General features: G+C 40.7%; 1 protein-coding gene across 1 annotated transcript in view; it reads right to left on the reverse strand.

The window, feature by feature from the left end:
- Positions 1 to 415: 415 nt before the first annotated feature.
- Positions 416 to 22,978, reverse strand: part of LOC111665068 (chemokine-like protein TAFA-5) — a 45,009-nt gene continuing 22,446 nt past the window's right edge. The window contains exons 3-4 of the mRNA XM_023419940.2: positions 17,862 to 17,989; positions 416 to 2,200 (exon numbers count right to left, since the gene is read on the reverse strand). Coding sequence (XP_023275708.1) covers positions 2,192 to 2,200; positions 17,862 to 17,989 — 137 coding nt within the window. The 3' untranslated portion in view covers positions 416 to 2,191. The remainder of the gene's footprint in view (positions 2,201 to 17,861; positions 17,990 to 22,978) is intronic.

The following is a 22,978-nucleotide window of genomic DNA, read 5'->3' on the forward strand; positions in this document are numbered from 1 at the left end:
GTGTGTAGTTTAGCGCTTCTTTGGAAGAAAAACAAAGTCGCTAAAGGGGTCTGAAAATAAAAAAACGCCCCCTGATGATGTAATAGAAAATGTTTGTGTCCAATCAAAGCCAATGGGAAACGTTTTGTCCAACCAATGGTGTAACTTCATCACTCACTCAACTCTGTCACTCAGTCAGTCACTTGGGGATGTGATAAAAATCTTTGAACTTGTTCTCGTTGTTGAACTCCGAGCTAACAAATATTCCAATTAAAACTGTTGTGTTTACCAGATTTGTGTCATTGCTGTGAACGTGGTAACCCCCCCCCCCCCCAAAAAAAAAACCTTTGCTTGAGAAAACAGTTTTAAACTTGTTACCTGCCGTCGTCGTCCTCCATTAAAACTCTGTCGTCAGAAGAAAACCTTTGAGATGAAAGACGGTTGAACTTGTGTTTTCTGTTTAATGAAAAACATGGTTCACAACAGCAGAGCATCAAAACAGAGAAGGTGAATTCATCTCCTCCGGCTGATTGAGACTAAGATGAATAAGGCAATGACGTACAGAGACACTGCATTCTGGGATTTGGTGTACATAACCTACAATAACTGAAGGAAAACTCGATGCCACTTTCTGACAAAAAGGGGTTATAAGTCGTAACTAAAGATAGTCAATTATTTACTCATGCTTCACAGTTTGACTGATGTCTATCCTCCCCGAACATGACACTTGATTTGCGCTGAAGCTCTTTGATTCAGGTGCTTAGTAAAACATTAGTTACAGCTTATAAATGCTTTATAAAGGGTGACTTATCAGAAAGTGGAATCATAAAATCTTCCTCCATCCCTGCTGAAAAACTGTCAGAAACCATTATCGAGCTTTGACCAGCAGCAACGTTCAATGTGCTGCAGCTGGCTGTGAATCCAGTGGATGATGAGCAACATAAATGTTAAATAAGGTTTTCTACAAAGATACAACATATAAAATTGTTAAATATAGAACTTTAGGCATTTGAAAATACATTTAATGCTTCTCTCCCCCCAAAACGGACACGACAGCTCGGCTTCTACGGAGAAATGGTTTGCTTGTTGTTTCGTTGAAACCTGCCATGCTGAGTGCGTGTTTGTCCAAATGTGGCACTGGAGAATGTAAAATCGGATGTAATGCATAATGTCTCAGTCCGGTGGTTAAGAGTCAGAAATCATCATCATCCTGCAGATAAGAAGCGGAAACTTTGCACACTGATAAACATCCTGGAGAATATTTTTAAGTCAGACACAGTGTAAATAGAAATATCCTCTGTCCACTGGGGGGCGCTGTCAAAGCACAGCTGCGCTTTGAGCTACATGCTAACATCAGCATGCTAGCAATAACAATGCTAGCATGATGATGCTATGCAGGTAAATTGTTGGACGTGTAGCATGTTAGCATGCTAACATTTGCTAATTAGCTCACGGTTTGATTTGATTCCAGTTCTTGGAAGTTCTTCTGTCCCGATTCGATCTAGAATCAAACCTGTACGTGTTACAGTTCATTCGCCTGGTTTCCACGTCAGACATTATTCCTGTGACGTGATTTACTGACAGATTTCTGCCTCTAAACGTTAAAATATGTCTTCAGTCGTCCGCTAAAAGTGCCCAAAGTTTTATGTTCTTATCATTAAAATGCCCGATGTGATTTTTCACCTTCTCCACCGGCCTGATGTTCAGCACATGAACAGCTGGACGGTGCCAACAGAAACATCAACAGCTTCTCCTCATACAGATACATGTTTTTATCAACTCGTATACAATATTACTTTGCTCAGTTAAGTCACTTATATATCACAACGTGTTCATTTCTTTACATGAATATGGTGTCGTGGGGGGAGTCCTGAAAGTCTCCACCCCCTTAAAACGTCTCCATCACTGGCTCTGTTCATCTTTGGTCTGTAAAAACGAAACAGAGTTTGGTGCCAAACAAAAGATATCGATCCAGCAGCTCATCGTACTCCACGTTATTCAAATCTCCTGGAACATAAACTGAGTCACTTTCTTTCCAGGAGGAACTTGTTCACCCCGTGAACGAAGCGACGAGCGCCGACGCCCCAGTAGTGGCTGATGATTGGTTGTCAGCAGCTGTGGCGGCAGCAGCAGATGCTGGGCGCAGCGATGATGGGTGATGTACAGTGGGAACCAATCCTTCTCTGGGGAGTGTCTGACCTCGCCGCCGCTGTCAGGAGACCTGGAGGACGGAAATAAGCAGCGTTAGAAATGAATCTGTCGAGACCAGACTGAGCGTCCGATCTGAGACCACCATCGAGAAAACTGTCAGCTACAGGAGCCTGATGAGGTCGCGTTGCTGTATGGAAGAAGTTCATGAACTAAAATCAACATTTAAAATAAAAAAATGTATAAAAATTTGTTATTGAAACCACGTCCTCCTCATTAGAGTTGAATCAGCACCTCTCAAAAAACCGAACATGATAACCTTCATGAAGGAGGACTGTTGAATTATACTGCTTTACCTTTAGCTATAGGTGTACCCAATAAAACTGCAGATGTATATATACGCATATATACTGTATAACCAATTAAATAGCATGAAGTAGGTTGGTTGGAGAGCAGAGCGCTGTGTGTCATGGTTGGATTAGGTTGATTGGATTATGTTTTAGCATCTCCTGACTGTCCGTGCTGTTTTCCTTCAGTTACTATTTTTACTCACAGTGTCACTTTGCTCTGACAGCTCTGGTCAGCCACCTCTACTCTACCTCTGCCTCCCACAGCCCAGGACGCTTCCCAGTGGAAACCTTGAGGTGGGAAAATTAACCTTAGTGTGGACAATAAATCATGGAAGGTGAGATTAAAGGTCCCATATTATATAAAGGTCTGTGTCCATGTGTAGTGTGATTATAGATCAGCTCTAGCTTCTATATTAATACTGTGAAAGTATCAAAGCCTCAGTCCACAGAGAAATGCACACAGCCTGTATTCAGAAACTGAGCCTTAAAACCAGCCGTCAGGACTTCTGGAACTTTGTGATGTCACAACAAAGCAGTCACCAAGCCCCGCCCACCTGGACCCACCATCCAAACCTTGTAGGATTTGGTTTCTCTGAGTGCTTTTACCTGAAATCTGCTATATTTTTATTGGATCACTCAGAAAACAGTCAGCCAATCAGAAGACAGGCTCAGAGCCTCCTCTCTTCTGATTGGCTCACCGACCTGTTGTTACTAGAGCTGCAGAGAGAAGCCTGAGAGAGGAGATGTTAAACTACACTGAGATGGTTTTTGGTTCTTAAAACCACAAATATATCTTGGTACAGATCAACACTTCAAAATAAAACACGGTATTTTCACGGTAAGTATTTTCAGGTAGTTTGTTTCAGAGCAGACAGTGATGTTACTGTGTCGTTCTACATGGTTTAACATATCAGCTGATCACAGAGCAATAATGTAATGCACCTACATGACAGGTAGATACACATAAATAATAAAACATGATGATAAATATATAAACGATAGTAAATTATTAATACAAAGAATGTAATTTATAGAATATGTTCGTTTTATAAATATTTAGAACGAGTTAGATCGATTTCAAGTGAACCAGTTGATGTTGACTGTTTTCATAAATTATTATCACCTCTGAATAAAACATTACTGGTAATACTCATTGCTATTCTCACCACACGCAACTTTCAGTGCGCACGAGAACGAACCAGTGCAACAATGAACAAAAAGAGAAAGTCTCTGCACACTTTGCATGTTAAAATATAAACATCAGACACACAAATAAAATAAAATACTACTATAATTCTATTTGTGCTCATTAGATGAAGTGCAGTCTTACATTTAATATTGTGCAGCAGTCGTATAAAATCAAAGTAGCTACCACAAATGAAATATATAAAAACAATTCATATAAAAAGCATTGATTAGGTTGCGACTGTTGCATTAAAAGTGCTCCTCAGCTTCATGTTTTCCCTGCAGCTGAGCGACTCTGCTGGGCTTCATTAGAGGAAACGAGCCTCACACAGACCACAGAATTAAAAAACCCACACGGTCCTTTCGTCCAATTAAGCAGCCGAGCTGGAACTCGGAGCGAATGCACGACGCGAATCCACTGACGGGATGGGAATTTACACAACACGTCTGCATGTCGGAGGCACAGAGGGAGGAGGAGGAGGAGGAGGAGGAAGTAAGAATAAATGAAGCGCTGAAATATCGACTTCAGAGAAACATCATGAAAGTACAGACGAGTGTGAATCTTAAAAAGAGCTCCACAGCTTCACGTTTTACAACAACCATACCTGGATTAAAACCAGCCAACAAAGTGTTTGTCCATCAGTCTCTCAGCACTTTCTGACTTCCCTAACTCTCTGGCACTCATCCCCATTGGCTCCTACTGAATATGTAAATGTCACAAACACGTAAGAGTGCTGCAGGGATGAGGTGTTTTTGTAGGCCAACCCCAGATGTTAGCATCACCCGGATGTCAACGGGGCCAATTTGGATTACTGTAGAAAATAAGATCACTACTAAACAGAAGTTCATGATACTCACATGTTCTGTTCAGCAGGATAATCTTCAACCAATGAACAATGAACACCACTTTATGATGTGGAGGTGACATGCAGCAAAGGGCCAGAGGTCACATTTGAACCTGGGCCACCGAGGCGCCCCAGCATCGTTTTTGAGAGACATAAAAGCTTAAAAATCACAGTTGGGGTATTTACTGACGTATTTCACATCATAGAATAAAGACCACAGGCCTTATTTCAGCCATCTGAACAAAAGCTGATTCAACAATCCCCTAGGCTTCTGGACGACAGAACTGGAAGTGCTAAAATGCTAACTCAAAAATGCTAACTAATTTTCGTGTTTTATGACTCATTCCTGCGCTACGATATTATATCATTAAAAACAGGCTTGGTAATTTCCTACAGCAGCTGGTCACCGTGATCTTTCGCAAATGTTAAACAAAAGGAAATAGTGAATTCGTTGGGGACTATTTTCACCAGCGGATTAATCCATGTTTGAGTATTTCTGGCAGCAGGACGGTGTGTGCGGGATTGTGCGGGTGTGTTCATGGCGATGAAGGAACATGTGAGCCAGCGCAACAATGTGACTCACTCATGTGTTTTAATAGTTTAAGACAATTATTAACAATTAATGGAGCTGTAGCTGATTAAACAACCGAGTTACACCAGCAGATACACAAAGAAGCTTTGTGTGCGCTCCTGAATGAACCGTAGGTTTGGCGCTTTTGATGCTGATTGACACACACGTTCGTCTGACAGCAGCAGTGGAATCCGCCTCGCAGAGCGTGGACATGTCCGGCTGAAGGCTCTGAGATGCTGATTAAAAACGATGAGACTCTGGGGATGAGAAAGGACACTTCATTTCTGTCCCCTCTGTGGAGGCAGAGCTCTCTGTAATTGCTTCCAGGTGAAGACTCGCATGAAGAAGAAGAAGAAGAAGAAGAAGAAACAGTGGCGGCACCTCTGAGCCGCTCACCTTTGAATTATTCATGTCCACCCTGTTCGACTGCAGCTGGAATCCTAAAAGAGCCGGAGGAGTCAGACAAGGACGAGCTGGATTACACTAAGAACCATATATCACTCTGGAACAGCATCAAAATGCAGACCGTCCCTAAACGCGCCGCTCACAGCTGATTAAACATGGAGGTGAAGGCGTGTTTGGAACATTTCAGATCTGTTGCTTAAATTCCTGTGATCAGAGCACACATGAAACGTCTTTGTAGGAACAGGAGGAAACGCTCAGTGCTCTCACTGCTGCGGCCCTCAGCTGGTTTGTCACATCTTCCTGTTGAGTTCAAGTGATCGAGGCTGCAGAATGTTTTCTCAAAATGTCCAAAAAAAACCAAACATCACACACATACTGATGGAATGAGCAACAGATCTCTGATGTTTTATTGTTGGACAACAGAAAATAGTTTACCGTCTAAATGATTTGCAGGTGATTTCATCTGCAGCTGGTGATGCAACAAGTCCTCGGTTACAATTATAAAAACAAGAACTGTACCGAAAAGCAGCGTACCGGACCTTCGGCGCCATGGTTACACTAATAAACAGTCATGGCTTGGTTAGGTTAAGGAAAAGATTGTGGATTTTGGGGTTGAAATAAGTACTTCCTCAACATTAGACGATCCGTGTTGTCATGGTTACAATAATAACAACGTGGCTAACTTTGGTCACGGATAACAGAAACAACATACAACTACATGGTTTCACGTGGGAATCGAACAACGCTCTCCTGCGTCATATTCATCCATCCACCACAACCTCCTCCTGGCGTGGACTCACTCTCTCTTTAAATGTCATAATTACTACGACCACTAGATGTCGCCTAGCAACAAAACCTAACTATGGGTCATAATAACTCGTTTTTTTTCCAGGACAGACTCTTAAAGTGGAAAACAGAAACCGTAGTGTGACCGCTCCTTCACCTCGTCCCTTCAAACTAATTCTGTCTGTTTACTGGTCAGGTTTCAATCAAACTGACTCCTGAGAGTTTCTACCTGAGCAGGAAACAAGGTGAACACAAGCAGCAGCTGTAATCTTGCTTGTACTGAAAAAAACCCCAAAAAAACAAAGGGATATTCAGTCGGGGAATTTGCATCGAGTCGTTTTCACATTCAAAGTAAAATGTTGTCCTTCTCTCCAAGGAGAGCTGGATTCCTGCTTGATTGAGCGATTTGCTCCTCTGTGTAATAAGTGTACCTCTGCAGGTTTCAATATACAGACAGGTAAAGTCATACTTTTTTTTTTTCCAAGGACAGTTATGTTGTAAAAAACAAAAACCAAAAAAAAAAACAAAAAAAAAACAAAAAAAAACTCCAGGTGGAGCCGACGCAGCGAGCCACAAATGAGTTCTGCTTCCTGCTCGCGACGCCTGATTACACCTTTGAGATGGCAAATAACACCCTGGCTCCGCAGACTGTAATGATCATGTACGATTGTTGGAAATGAAATGCTGAACACTTTCAGCTGCTCTGAACCGATTTTAAAGAGATGAAGAGTTGTCAGTGGTTTTAACCTCTTCAGCTGCACCTGAAAACACCTCCTTCATTTCAGACTCATCTTCAAGATACTAAATCTGAATCTGGACTTTAAAGATACTGAATTGGGGAAATTAAGGTGTTTTTTAAAATTATTTTTAATTAATTTTGTTTTTAGCTATTACAGTCCTTCACACTCTGGTTGGTAATTTAATGACAAGATCAATATTTTATTTGGTTTGTGTGATGGTATCAGTGCAGCTGTTTCACAATGTTTCCTGTCTTTATGCTAAGCTAATCTAACGGGTTGATGACTAACTTTGGTTTTAAGGGCCTTATTTTAAATGGTGCAACCAGTGACCAACTCAAACAGCTGTTGCATGACTCTCTGCACTTACCGTTCTGGTTTGTTCATGCTGCTGTAATGTGTTGTGTAACTTCACACTTCACAAGAGCTGAACTCACACAGATTAAAATGAACTACTTCACATTCAGATTTCAAACACTTGCTTGTAGTAGCAGCCAAAGGTTAACCGGCACAGGTAAAGGATCCGGGTGGGCCGGGTGCGCTCCAAAACAAACGTTACGCCCATGGTCCCCAAACCCTAAAGCCTGAAGCGCAATCTCGCACATACAACCAAAAACAAATCCAACAGACAATCCAAACACAATATACAATCAATATCCAAAAAAACACCAAACTGCACGGCCAGGCAGCCTACCAAATACAAACAGGTACAAAAGTCCACAGTCACAAACCCTACCTAGAAGTCCCAGCACAAACGGGAGCAAAGACGAGACAAGCCCCCAATTTGTCATAACCCGACTCTGACGGCTCCGGCTGATCTGTTTAGAGCTTTCCACATTTTATGACACATTATTTAAGTGGTAAAACATATACTGGCTTCATTGTTCTTCTTCTGATATTTTCTGGCGGTTGGCAAACAGCTTTTTTGATGCAATAGCTCCACCTTCTGCGGTGGTGTTAGCCCTCAAGAGAGTTAACAAAGCTCATGTTCATTAGTGTCAAACAGATGTGCATTTACTTCAGACCAGTATTCAGACGCCTTCACTTTTTGCACACTTGTGTCGTAGATTTTCGTTCCGTCACTCTGCACTAAATAATCCATACTGACGAAGTGAAAACATGTCTTTAGAAATCAGAAGTTTATTGAAAATGAAGAACTAAATCTCTCATTTACAGAAGTTTTCAGACGCTTTATTCAGGGCTTTGTTGAAGTCCCTTTGGCAGCAATTACAGCTTCCAGTCTTCTTGGTAAGTCCCTACAAGCTTTGCACACCTGCATTTTTATTTTAGTTTTGCCTTACCTCAGTGTTGAATATGAGTTCACAGATCAGATGTCAGAATCGACCGCACGTCATCAGGTGATCTGAGCTTCAGCAGGACTGAGCTTTAATCAGTGCCGCTGCGGCGAGTCCGGTCATCTCCAAACACTTCCTTCCTCCTGTTGTCGTCTTCACACAAACTGCTGCGGTCGTGCAGTTCGTACCTGCTCTCTGATTGGCTCTTGCTAAAGCACTGGCGGCCCAATGGGATCAATTACAGGAAGAGGATGAGAATGAAGCACCTGTCATGCATCGCTTTCTCCTCTCCCCCCAAATGAGAGAGTTTTTAATTCACAGCCAGGTGTTTAGACAGACAGATAACAGAGCTGAAGACGAAGCACGAAACAACCAGAGAGACTCAGTGAAACCGCAGAATCAGAATAAGTGGAGCAGTTCAAGTGGAGGAAGTGGACGGCGCCGTACGTATCGTGTCCTTAAAGTTTTACTTCACACAGTAACTTCCGACTTTGTGGTTTTCCTTGTCTGTTGTGGAAGTCTGGGGCCGGTTGCACAAAACGTTTTCTCCTTAGCTGAGGGAGTTACTTAACGTGTTGCGCAGAATCTCGGACAAAAGGTTGAGGCTTTTGCAGCAGTGAAAGATTTTACAGCGGTAAAACTCTACTGTGTCGTTAAGGGTGTCTCCTGGTCGTGGAACACGATGGGATGAGGACGGGTTAATTTTCTTCATTTATTGCCATAAACTCGGACGTGTTGCAGTTAAGATCGAGTCCAACGTACCTGTAGGTGTTTTCCATACTTTGTTTAATCACCAAGGCCTTTTGTGCAGCGGTTTAACTGACTTTAAGTGATTCCTTAAGGATAAGACTGAGACAAGGAGAAAACTTTTTAATGCTTAAACTTAAGGGTGTATTGTGAAACTGTTTTTATTTGAAAATCTTAACTTAAGGCGGCCCCAGACCTTCAGCTCGTTCAGTTTGAAATAAGATAATAAAATAAGCAAAGTAATTAAATAAGATATTACATTAACAGACATCAGCTGACACCTTGTATCTTCACTGCAGCTTCCTTCAGCTCTTGCTTGTCGTGCGTTCTCTCTCCCTTTACTCTCGTCTTCAGGAAGTGGATTGCAGCTCAGTAGGACTGAGATCATGTGACTGACTCTTCCACCTCCTCATCCTGAAAAGCTCTTCGGTTGTTTGTTTAGTATCTTGATGAATGATGAAATGTCATCCAGTGATGCATTTGGCTGAATCTGAACCGAATGCTCCTGCAGACCTTCGGCATTCATACTTCCATCAGCAGTGAAATCATCAATAAAGGCCAGTGTGCCAGTTCAGCTGTCAGCCATAACAGAACATGTCTGACGGATGATTTTCTTCAAACTTTTTCTCGCTTTCCATCATTTTGACAGAGGCTGATTTTCGTTTCTTCAGTCCATCAAACCTTGTCCCAGAACTCGACCCGTTTCTTTTTGTATGTGTTCATGAACTGCAGTCTGGCTTTTCTATATCTGAGTTTTAACAGGTGTTCGCATCATGTGCTGAATCCTTCTGAGGTTCGGCTCGTGACGTATTCTCTCGATCGTTGACGAGGAAACATGTTGTCTCCGACATCTCGGAGAGCATTCTTCACTTCCTTCTACGGGAAAATGAGTTTCTGTTCATCCACAGACTTTGTGCCTCTCCGTCCACCAGCTCGTTTGACTGAGAGAGTTTTACTTGTTTATCTTCTTCACTTGTCTGGTCACCTCTTTACTCTAACACACAACTCCACCTCAAGATGAATGGGAACTCCCAGCTCTCAGTCAAACCATGAGTGAGCGCTTGCACTCAAGCAACACAACTACCCAAGAAGCATTTGGTAGCCAAGCGATAATTCAGTTTTTTATCAAAGTTATTAGTTGTCTTAAAATAAATCAAAACACATCAACAGCAGCCAGGGTTAAAGTTATAAATCTTTTTTTGATTATAAAGCAGGATTAGGTTCTATATCAACCCTTAAAGACTGGATGAGATGTACACGAGTATTTGATTTTGTGGTTTTTCAGACGTGACCGATGAAATGCATCGTGATTTACTCAAGAAGGAAAATTCCATTATAGGAAATGTTATTTCATTTGGTTTTTAAAGTCTGACGGCCCGAGCGAGGGGAGCGATGTTGAAGCAGATTACAGCAATTACCTGGATGAAAACAACAAAGACAACAACTGCTACGCTGCTAACCAGCTAGTCAAGGCTCAGGGCAAGCCGGTATCACCAATAGCTAGAGGTAAAGATTCACCTGATGCAAAGTGGTCATTAAAACCTTTATTTCTCAACCTCTGAAGCAGATAGAAATATGAAATAAAAACCATTTGAGACCTTAAACATTTGGCTTTGATACAAAAAAAAAAAAATTTGGGCCGCCCCTCAGCAATGCCCCAAGTCGGGCCCACCGTCCAATCTTGCAGGATTTGGCTTCCTACATTGTGATGGTTTTTGGTTCTTAAAACCACAAATATATCTTCTTATGGATCAAACACTGGAAGAGTGTAAAACATTGGGGCTTTAATTTTTAAAAAAACATCATCGTCTGCAGCTCATTAAAACAAACTCAGCCAATTTCCAAACTTTTAAATGTTCAAAACTGTAAACAAATGAACAACAGCAGTTGAGTGACCCAAGAACCAGATCTCATCAGAGACTCTGAGGAGAGGAAGAGTCAGAATCCCTTAAAGGAGAAGAAATAATAAAAAAGAAATTAAATCTGTGGCAGAAACAATCAGATGGCAGAAATGAGCTTCAGCGCGTTGTTAGTTACACATTAGTTTAAATCACATTACTGCTCTACAACAGCAAATACAGCCTCCGTTATCAGTGTGTGTGTGTGTGTGTGTGTGTGTGTTATCTGCTGTTTCTATGATAAACACTGCAGCTGGCAGTGAAGCAGGCGTCCTTGTTTTCGACATAATTGCTTTATGATGAATTGTGGCTGGTGATGAGAAACAATGAGCTCTGTTTCTATTTATTTCACTTCCGAAGCAAAAACAAGCCAGAAATTGTCTCATTAATATTGCAAAGCTGCAGCTTCTTAAAATATTAAAGAGAGCTGTAAAAAACCCATTTTTTGATATATTCTCATCCCTGTAGATGTTTAACATCCTCACGAGAAATTACAGTCCACCTCAGCAGCGACTTCGGCTGCTCTGAGCCATCTGTCTTCAGAACCAGGTACCGGGTACAGACACCTCTGGGTCTCTGGGCTGACAGAGGTGCTCTAACAGGTGTTTGTGACACCGTCCTGCATACCAGTGGATTTTGTTTTGCACTTTTTATTCTGGTTTAGTTACTGTCTTTCATCACCAGTGATGGACACATACCTGAAAACTGTCATCAGTAACTCAGTGCGGACAATTCTTTGAAAAAGTAAGTACATCACTTTAGTAATTACTCGACAGCCAAAGCTCCTTTACCTTCATTACATATTGCTACTCTCTGTGCTCATATATACAGTATTTTAATGCAGCCGAATTCACAGTAAAGCTGTTCTCATTTACATGTTTTTATGTTTCTGTTATCACACAACAGAACAAGGATGAAATAGTAACTGATAATGAAGTCTACACATAAACAGTCACTTCCAAGCTGCTGCTAAAATCCAGATTTTATAACGACAGCGGCATCTGACAAAATCACCAAACACATAAGTTAAAGACAAAAACTGTGCTGTGGTTTCAGCTCTGTTTACATATAAAATGATCGCTCAGTGAGAGTAAGAAGTTCCTTCATGTCAGCTGCCGTAGTGTCAGCATAGAGAGGTGTGTCTGCGGAGGGGAAGCCCGACCTCGCGCTCGCTGGGCAACACTGACGACCGTCTTTTATGAAAGGTAGCTGAGGTTTGTCCCAAAAAGCTGCTAGATTTGTCATTAGGTGCTTTTTTGAAATAGTCACTGAAGTGGTCTAAAAAATCAGTAAAAGGCGCTAAGTTGGGAACACTGCTTGTTTGCAATAAATCATTTGAAAGGGCAACGACCGATGGTGTAACTTTATCACTCAGTTAGTCAGCGACATTTGCGTTTTAAGTGCTGGACTTAAAACTAGAAGAGGAGAAAAAGTGAGAAATAAAGGGTCAGCAGGTCGCAGCATGAGGTCATGGAAAGTGAAACAATCTTATAATGAGACAAAGAGTCTAAATGCTAAATGCTAATGTCAGCATGCTAACATGCTCACGATGGCAACGTTAACATGCTGATGTTGAGCAGGTATAATGTTCACCACCATCTAGGTTTACCATGTTAGCATGCTAACATATGTGCATGTCAAATTTGGCACAAATTTGAACTAGGATGAACAAGGTTCAAGGATGAACTGATTAGATTTTGGCGGACAAAGGTCAAAGGTCAAGGTCAATGTGACCTGACCATAACTCACAAATCCATACACTAATGACACAATTTAACTCAAATGTCCAAATGGTCAAAGGTCAACGTCAGTGTAACATCATAATGTTCTGCAACTTGGCTGTTTGGTGGAGGCTTACAACCACGGAGGTAGTCCTAGTTTTCTTGGTTGCCTCAGACACAGTAAACCCTCTGCACAAGGTTTTCAGTGGGTCAGAGCAGCATCCACACTGCGCGATTTCAGCCTCCATCTCAGACACCGTTTTCCTCAGTTGTGACGCAGCCTCGTCTTTGCTCTCCGTTCGCTCTACATCAACAATTGTGTCTCCCCGGTGCGATCCAGGAGCATCGACCGGAGACATCAACGTGTTCCTCTCACGACTGTCAACTTTCCTCCAGGACGGATCAGAATCGCAGCATGAGGAGGCCTTCAGGGAGGTTTAGCAGAAGAGTAAGGAAATGTTCTTGCAGTGTTAAAGTGAATCCATATATAATAGCTGCATCCAGTCATCAGTCTGTAGAGACATCAGACAGCCTGAAGGAGCACTGTGAGTCTGTTTCAAATCCTCATCCAGACTCGTTATATCTCACCAATTAAATCCTCCACTCTCTCCGTACGTCCCTGTAAGCCTGTAAACCTCCTCAGGGCTAATTAAACGTCATTTGTTCCTCTGATCCTGCTTTCTGAGTTTTAATGAACACTGACTCCTCTCCTCGTGCAAACACAGTAGAGTTTCATGTCGGTCCGCCCACTCAGCGTTGCGTCTCTGTAATTGAATTTGCCTTACAGCGAGGCAATCAGATCTGCTGTCCTTCATTAGCAGAGGAGCTCGTTTGTGTGAAGCTCCTTTAAAAGAAAACAAAAAAATAAAGAGGATTTTTTTTTTTTCCTTTCGTCTGAGCCGGAGGCGGCAGACGCAACAACTTGGCGTCATGTTTCAACCAAAATACGACAAGAGGACAAAGAGAGAGGGCTGTTGTGTGTCAGAGCCCCGGGGAGATTCGTCCCAGTATCCTCATCCTCCAGAGTCGGAGTCGAGATCACGGTCCAGGTTTTAGAAGATAAAGTCATGACAGGCCTGTTTTAGTGTTATTTATGCCTTAAATGCTCTTAATGTCTTCATTAAACTAACATTAGGCTAATTATTCACTTAAAAAAAGTGAAGTCTCGGGGGATTAATTCATGCATGCTTGGATGAAGACTCTGTTAATGAAGGGATTTTGTGTGGAGCCTTTGTAAAATGCAACGTCGTGACTGTGTCCAAAACCTCCTGAGGTCTAAGGCCAATCGACTTTTACAGATCATCTTAAATTCACCTTTTAAAAAAAGGTACTTGAATACAACATGATACCAAAGTGTTTTGTATCAAAAAATTTGCAGAAAAATCTCAGCTGCACCCATTTGTCCTGGAGCACCGTGTCGAGATAATTTGGCCCTAGGGTTGAAATTCTTCTCTTCTTCCCTACCTCTACTCATGTGGAGGAATTGTTTTGGGGCTTGAAATGGGTTTACCAAAGTTTTACGTTCACAAAAGTACTGCAATATATGAATAAATCAGTAGATAAATATATAATAAATGATGTGTGTCAAGCCCTCCTAACTCCGGCCGTGAGCCATGTACAATCTCCAGAGAATAAGAGAAGTGGAGAGACTCTACAGATTCCAACATTTGAATCATATTTCTAAGCTTCATAAAGGCAAAGATATTCCTACAAACATCAAGAAAACATTGAGAAAAAACCCAAAAACAAACATTTCGGCAGGTTCGTTGACCTCAGAGGGTTTAAATCTGCTGTGATTCAGTGCCGTAAAGAAACAAATGATTTTTTATTTTCCATTCAGGGGAGATTCAAAAAGACAAAATCCTCAAAACGTGTCTGATATGAGACGTCCTGAAGCCGCGGCAGCGTGTCGTCTGGAGGCCGAGAGGCGACGCTCCAACGAACTGGCTCTGAGTTTTTCTGGTGACAGATCAGCCGCTCGCTCTGCCGTCCGTCTTTAAAACAAGTTCCCAACAGACGAGGAAACAGACAGATGGGAGGGAGTTTTTTTTTCTTTTCACCGTCCGTCCTCACGTGTAAACGCCAGCGGCGCTTTGACAGACTTCATTATTCAGAGAGCCGACTGACTCGTGTCAAACCGACCAACCAGAACGCAGGAAAAAAAAAAAAAAGGTTTGGTGTTTTGATGCAGGACGCTGCTCGTCAGCTTCCAGACTCTCAGACGTCTTTCACCACTTTATAGTCCGACACTAGAACGTTTCTCCTGGTTTCTACAGGGAAAGTGTTACAGCTGCAACTATTGGTCATTTTAATTAATGTTTAATCTATATATAGCAATGGAAACAGACTGATATTAGTGAAGAGGTAAATGAATCATGTCACATAAACATCCATTGATATATATATATATACAGAGGTAAATGTGTGGGGATTTAATGGCAACCAACTGGGGAGTTTAAAATAGAAGAGAAAAAATATTTTGACTTATTTTGACAACAATTTAAGCAGTACTGTTAACCTCCTGATTTTAGTCGGGTAAATTTCATATTTATCTTAAATCAAGTCCCTAATTGAAGTTGTTTCTAATGATCTTGAACGTTACTTTGAGTCTCAAATTTGTAACAAACAAGAAATCCATGTTAATATCTATTCTGAAATGTCTTTCACTTCAATTATATATTTGTCCTTTTTTATCTGTTTGCTTTATTTAAGAACTGATACGTCTGATAGTTTCAAAATTTTCCAATGTAAATAAATGGAAGTAGCATTGAAAAAAAAATTTAAAAAAAAGGAGATAGCACCACCAACCTCGATGAACTGACTCCGACGGTATGATGCACGGACATTTGCAACATTTGCAAAATTTTGTCAAAATTTGTGCTGGTGTTGGTGAACAGTCCGACGCCAGTGATTACAGGGATATAAAAGAGAGAAACAGTGGAGGAAGTGGAACGAGGGAATATTTGGAGGTTTTCGCCTCAAAAAATAAATAAATGAAGATCTTAACTGAAGGTTCACATGTATATATAATAATAATCCACTGGTAAGAGGGTGTGGTTGAAGTCAATGGACCTTGAGTTAAGACTGTTTTGAGAACTACGCTGTAACCATCACAACAAGCACCAACACAGACGGTTTGATGACACATGGAGGGCGGCGGATAATCAGCCTCATCAGAGAGAGAATGACGGAGACGTGAAAGAAGATGAAGAGCTGAGTTTTTTAAAAAATCAACACGTTCTGAACGAGGTTCGGTTGATGTGATGAGATCGGCCGAATGAGGAGGCTCTGAAAACAACTGCTGTTAATCAGCTGCTTTGAAGGATGACAGACGGAGGAGAGAGCGCTCATGGGTAGCAATTATTCAATCAACACACACACACACACACACACACACACACACACACACACACACACACACACACACACACACACACAGCAATGTCCTTGTTATGAGAAGCTGATGTTACAATTAGATATTTGATTAAAACTCAACACACAAAGAAGAAAGAAAGGTTAGAGAGAGAAGGAAGGCAACATTTTCAATCCTTTTCAACTTTCCCACATCAACATGACGGACAATGACGAGACCGATGTTATACATTTCCTTCAGTTGTGTCATCACATTAACACAAATGTTTCCAGCGATTCTCAAACCAAGAGAAATGTGGTGAAGAGAGACCTGGTAAAAACCTCCTGAACCACTGACACTGAAGGAGTCCGAAACCAGGAAAGCTGAAGATACTGATGGTGAAGACAACAACTCCCATGATCCCACGCTACTTTTGGTTGAGTAAATTAAATACATTTTACATTATATTAAATCAATTAATACATTAAATAAGTATCTTAAAAGTCATATTACAGAGGTAGGAACACGTTAATGATAATTGGATGATAAAAATAAGTCTTATAAGTCTAACAGTGAGTAATTGCACAGCTGCCTTCTTCACAATGACCCACATCAATCTTCCACTCTACCAGAAACTAACTCTTTACATTTGATCATTAGGACTTCACATTATACTGATGTACGTACTTAATAGTATCAGTCTGAGTCGCCCTGTTGTAATTCTAACACTGGTTTTTCTGCTCTGTAAAGATGACATCTATTAGAGAGTGAATCCTCGACTGCTGCCCTTTGTGAGCTTTCTCCTTTTTTCCTCTTCAATTGGCTCTAATTGAATATATAATATATATAATAACACTCGATGTCACTCGTAGCAACGACCCCACAGAAAATCATCAGCTGAACCTGCATCTCGTCTCAGTTTTACAGCTTTATAATGAGTTTCATGCTTTGTTTCACTCTCGCTGCTTTCATGTTGTGTCGTCTTTAATCACAGAAGAGAGAAATAAGCTCTAAAAAAAAAAAAAAAAACAACCAGTGTCCAACACAGCAAAGACAGTCAGAGAGCAGCTGGTGAACAGAGTGGAACATTTAGCAGCTAAAGAGACAGATATTTCCCTCCGGAGCTGGTGGAGACCAAAAACAGAGCGAAAAGAGAGGGAACACTGGACTGAGATTCATCAGGTCGACACGAACATCACTCCAAATTAATGATACCGTTGTTTCATAAATACTAGATGTAACAGGTTCACCATATGAAGTTATTTCCATTATGGCAGGTTTTAGCCTTTTTTAGAGGTATAGGCCGGTGTGGCTCTGCAACCCAAGGTGTCCAAAATGTGGAGCAGGGGTAAAAGCAAGGGTCAGATGAGGAGAAGCTTCTCGCCAACAGCAACAAAAATGAGCCACATCAACCACAAACCAGTGTAGATTCAATAGATAACACAAATTCTACAACTGATGGGACTGTAACCTCGCATGATACTAGCCAGTATATTCCCAGTATGGTCATCTCATATTTGGTGTAAAGCTTCTGCCACAGCAACACAATTTTACCATTATCTCAGCAGTAGATTGTTTAAATGTCACCAAACTCAGCCACGTACATTCAGTATTTTAACATCCTAGTATCATATTTTGAGAAAACCCACAATGGGTCTTTTTCTTTGAATTTAATACAGAATATTTGCTTCTACCAAAAACTTTAGTAAAAGTAAAAGGCAACAGGAAACAGGATGTTGGGGTGAGACTGAGCACAGAGAGGGATTCATCTTAAGTATAAACCAATGGAATATCAGTCACGTGACAAACACATGAGTGAGTCAGGTTTGGATCGGTTCTCACCGTGGTGGTCTTGACTCGGCCTCCTGGTTGCGTGCAGGTCCAGCCCGACTGATTGACCAGGAGATCACATCCTTCATCGTCCAAACAAGGAGTCATCTCACACCACTGTCGACTCCTGACGATACGAACTGAGGAGGAGGAAGAGGAAGAGGAGGAGGAGGAGGAGGAGGAGGAGGAGGGAGAAAAGACAGGTGAGTTCATTGGTTTCACCTTCTCTTAGTAGAATGACAGTGTCACACGTTATCGTTGGGCCGCTGTTTTTCAGGAAAGAAGTCAAAATATTTTTAGAAAATTGTTGTAATGTAAGAGAATACGAGAAGTCATAACATTACTTTTTTTTTTCTTGGAAAATTAAAACTGTACTTGATATATTCAGATTTTTCTTCTGATAAACATCTTAGTATTCTCAAAATGTTATGTCATAGTATTTATATCAAAAAAATTTAACATTTTTGTTGTTAAATTACAACTTTAAATTACAATATTACAACTTTTTTTTCTTTTCAAATTCCAACATTATCCTAATAAGTCAATAAATCTTTCACTAATACGATTCCACTTGAAATATTTGAACATTTTCTAAAATATGTCAAATATATCTTAATCTCAAATCTTTTCTTAGTGACTTCATTCTCATTATTCAAACCTTTTTCTATGTTGTCATAATGTTATAGCTTTTTCTTGAAAATACAACTTTATTTTCACAAATTCATGACTTTCTTCTCTACTACTGTTCTACTATTGTACTACTCTCAAAATCCTGCCTTTTATTCTTAATGTAACTCTTTAATCTCAAAAATGAGGAAAAGCTCAAGTGAAATCAAAGAACCAAGATAAACTCAGTCCAACATCAGAGAACTGACTGTGTTTACTGTACACACCTCCTCTTCGTCACACACTCAGCTATTTATAAAGAAATAGGACATTCTCACAACCACATTTGCATATTGGCCCGCAGACGGAGAGAGGGGGTGATGAAGATGAGGAGGATGAGTGTGTTGAGTTGTGGAGTCTGACTGAGTCGGGAACAGGAAAAAAAAAAGATAAAGAATCACAGGATGTTAAATTGAGTCATAGGTCGAAATATCCCAAATTTTAGTCCCTAGTTTCGATCAAACTCCCAAAACAATAGAAATTCAACATTATTAACATTGAGAACAAAAGAAGGTCAAAGGTCAGAGTGATAGCGCAGATGGCCGTGTGACTCCGGATCACAACGTCTGACACAACAAATGAGAGAATATGCTGTCAATGCATTCAGCAGAAGAATACGAAACAAACATCTGTCAGTAATTAACAGTGTGTGCATCTAATTAAATATGGCCACTGGACCCAGAGGGAAAAAACACACAAGGGAGAATATAAAGTGAAGAGAGGGGAGATACGAGGAGGAAGCATCAAACAGAGCAAAATAAATCAAAGAAGCACTTCCTGAAGACAATCTATGTGATTAGTGTGGTTAATGATTTTTTGTTAGTCTTCATATGATTATAATTATTATAATGAACAGTATAATCGTGTGAAAACTCATTGCTCTGCATTGGATTTAAAATACTGAACATGTATTGAGGCTGCACATGTCATAACAATGAGCTTACTGTATAAAAACTGGAGGAAGAGAAACATGCCAAGTGTTTTTAAAGAATCAGCCTTTTCCGGAATTCATCATTAAATATGCAAATTTATGCATCTTTTAGTGTAACATTATGTTATGTGACATTACACAGTAACAGTACAAGGCGACTTAACATAATAATGCATGACATTGTATATCGTGACATAACATGGCAGGACATGCAAGGAATCAAAACATAACACAATAAAAATTAGCATGACTTGTACTATATCTGTACTGAATCACATCACAACACAATATACAGCAAATGAATGCAACACATTGTAATGCAACATGTACATGGCAACGTAACACAACGCAACTTAATGTAGTGCAAAGAAAGGTAATAGAATGTAGTATGACCTGACTCTATATGATGTACCATAGCATAACACAATGTAATGTAATCAAGATGTTTTTTGATTTCTTTGTTTCAAACCCAGTGAACCCAGAGCAGGTAAACTCTAGAAAGTAAAACACACTATCATATGACAATCTGTCCAGTCATTCAGAGGGATTTCCTGCTGTTTGGGCAATACTTCATCTTTCCGCAGTCATTCCAGCCTCACCCTCATTCCCGGCACTAAATTACTCTCTGTGAGCGCAGCCTGGGGAAAGATGAAGAAAGCGAAGGTCTGTACAGGCCTGTAATACATAACCAGGCAATCGGTTCTCCCTTTGGAGCAGCAGAGCAGTGGTGTGATTGTGATAGCTTGTTAGCCCCCAATTATCAAACCAATTTCTACTGAACAACGGCAGCTCCTCTCAGCCATGATACGTAATTAAGTTCTCCCACCGTTTCACACTTCTATGATGATGGAGAGACAGAGATTCTCCAGAAAGGGGAAAAACTTAAACTGATCCTTAATTTATTAAAGGTCATTTTTAGAGTTTAGTTCAGGTTAAGATTTAAAATTACAAATAGAGTGTAAATGTTGTGGTTCTTGTTCTGTCTTAGATATGTGCAGCAAATGATTAGCCTAGCTTAAGCACAGGGATCTGCTATCCTAGATCCACCAAAAGAAAAGAAAATCAACAACCAGCTGATGACCTAGATGATGCTAACTGAACGCACAGGCTAACTTTAGGCCAACTGGACATAAAACCCAATTCAAAGACCACTCAGAAGGAACAAGACGCTAACTGTAAGCTAGTGGGTCCAAAAGCTAAGCTACCTGAACTTAGTAGCTAACACTAAGCTAACTGGACCAAAGCTAGCTCTAAGTTAACATGACCCAGAAGCTAACTCTGAGACTGACCTAGAAGCTAACACTAAGCTAACTACAACAGGGAACCATTTCAGGAAATGCTGGAGCGTCTTGCACGTAGAAAAGCGAAGAACAATCTGACAAAGAATGACTGGAAGGCCGGGGTTTGTATACTGGGTGAGAGTAATCAGGAGCCGCTGTGTGACCAGGTGAAGGGAGTTAGCTTTATCAGGTGGGAGTGGCTAATGCAGGGAGGTGCAGGAGAACAGGGTGAATGGAAGATTACTGACTGGAAGCTGGATGACAGGGAACGCTGAAGCGAAGCAAGTGACCTGAGATGTGACAGAAACTAGAAGTTAAATTGTAAGGTATCTGGACGGAGAAGCTAACACTTAGCTAACAGGACTTAGAGGCTAAGTCTAAACAATCTGGACCTATAAGCCAACTCTGGACCAAGAAGCTAACACTAAGTGAATGTGATTTAGAAGCTAACTCTAAAATAACTGGACCATGTCGCCTTCATGTCACATTGTTTAAAGTGTAATTAAATACCGCAGACGGGGGAAAATGTTCACGTCAACCTCCGACTTTTAAATTCAGAGTCAGAGGAGCGAAACTGAAAATAACTTAACTAATGTTAATCACTATATTTTACTTAAGTTATACTGTTTTTATCTGGTTATACTTTAGGCTTTCTAATTGGTGTAGCTATAAGATTAGCAGTAGAGCTAACCACATTGGATTAATGCCTGAACACAGGTGTTTTTTTTCTTCTGTTTTTTAGGTTTGGTTTGTATGGAAACATTTCACCACCTCTCTCCCTGTGGCTCAGCGGTGCAGCACTGAGATCCCCCTGAGACCTGATGAATGGTCTCGGGGAGCTGAGCGGCAGGAAACAGCAGCGCCCTGGCTGTTTCTGAGAGGACGTGTAATCACCTGCTGAAGACGAGGATGGAAGCCGACAGCGGCCGCCACATTCGTTGATTCGTCTTTTTCCTCCATTGTCCCAGGATGCCACCGCTGGGTTGAGCACGCCACACGATTCCCTCCACACAACCTCCATTACCACAGCAGTGACTAAGTGTTTTATCAGACGCCTCACAGCGAGGCCGTAAATACAGCTGTTTCCTGAAATCAGCAGGAAATGCTGAGACTCAAGACAACACAGAGTGAACCTGACCAGTCTCTGAAACACATCACACTGACGTATTAACTGATCACAAAATGTCTCCAAAGCTCAGAATCACTGAATCTGTGACTGTTTTGAAAGAAATTCCATATTCACTTATAATTTGAGTTTTACTTTTCCTGCAGTAACTTCTAATCTTAGTTCATTTCTGGAATATGAAGCTGAATGAAGGTAAAGAGGCTTATTGCTCCGTGGACGGCAACATCAGTCTGTCAGTGGATCCCGTGTGATCCAGACTGAAACATCAAAACAATTGGATTTGACACTTTTGAAATTTAAGATGTGTCCCAATTCAGGTGCCACATCCTTTAGAGGACGCCGTCTACAAAAGGTGTGGCCCTTCGTGGCCGTCGTGTACCAAACTGAAATGAGACGGTCTGGCCAACGGAGGAATTTCATTAGCGTTTTAATTCTCTATTATTTATTACTTTATGTCCATTTTGTGCCTATATTTGTGTTTGTTTCCTTGTCTCGTCTCTTTTTTACTTTTTCCTAAATCATTAAAATAAAGATGTTATTGTTAAAAGTATTATATTGTAACAGTTAAAGCATAAACATTACATGTTGCAGTTTGTGTCATTCTTGATTTTTAATATTTCCGGCCCATGTTGGAAGGAAGTTTTCTTGTGTTATCATGTTATTTTTGAGCCCCTACTTGAATCTAGCAACTTGTCAATTATTATAGTTCATGTGTGAGATCTCTGTAAAATGCATGAGTTTATATATGAATTTATTAGGAGTGAAATGTTCTACATGGGATCAAAAAATCAAAAACATACATCAATCGACATTTAAAGTTTCTACAGATTTTTGTGCATTTTAATTTTGGCTCAGAACAGACAAAGATATTTGTCTCAACTAAGATTTAATCTTGTCATCAATATATAACTTCACCAGGGTCAAATGTTTAGAGAAACCTTGTTCACCTGCAGGTTTCTACTTCTGACCAATAAGAGCACAGGATGTGTGAAGGTGTTTTCAGGCGTTAAATATAGAAAACAGTCAGAAACAGAAAACAGACCTTCACACTAACAAACAGTGTGTAATGGAGGTGCAGTGGATTAATCTCAGGTACCAGTGAACACCTGAACACCTGCGAACGCTG

Source organism: Seriola lalandi, unplaced genomic scaffold (genome assembly GCF_002814215.2).
Source record: "Seriola lalandi dorsalis isolate HSWRI2012SDOR001 ecotype SW California unplaced genomic scaffold, Sedor1 jcf7180002054614, whole genome shotgun sequence".
In the NCBI taxonomy this organism is placed as follows: Eukaryota; Metazoa; Chordata; class Actinopteri; order Carangiformes; family Carangidae; genus Seriola; species Seriola lalandi.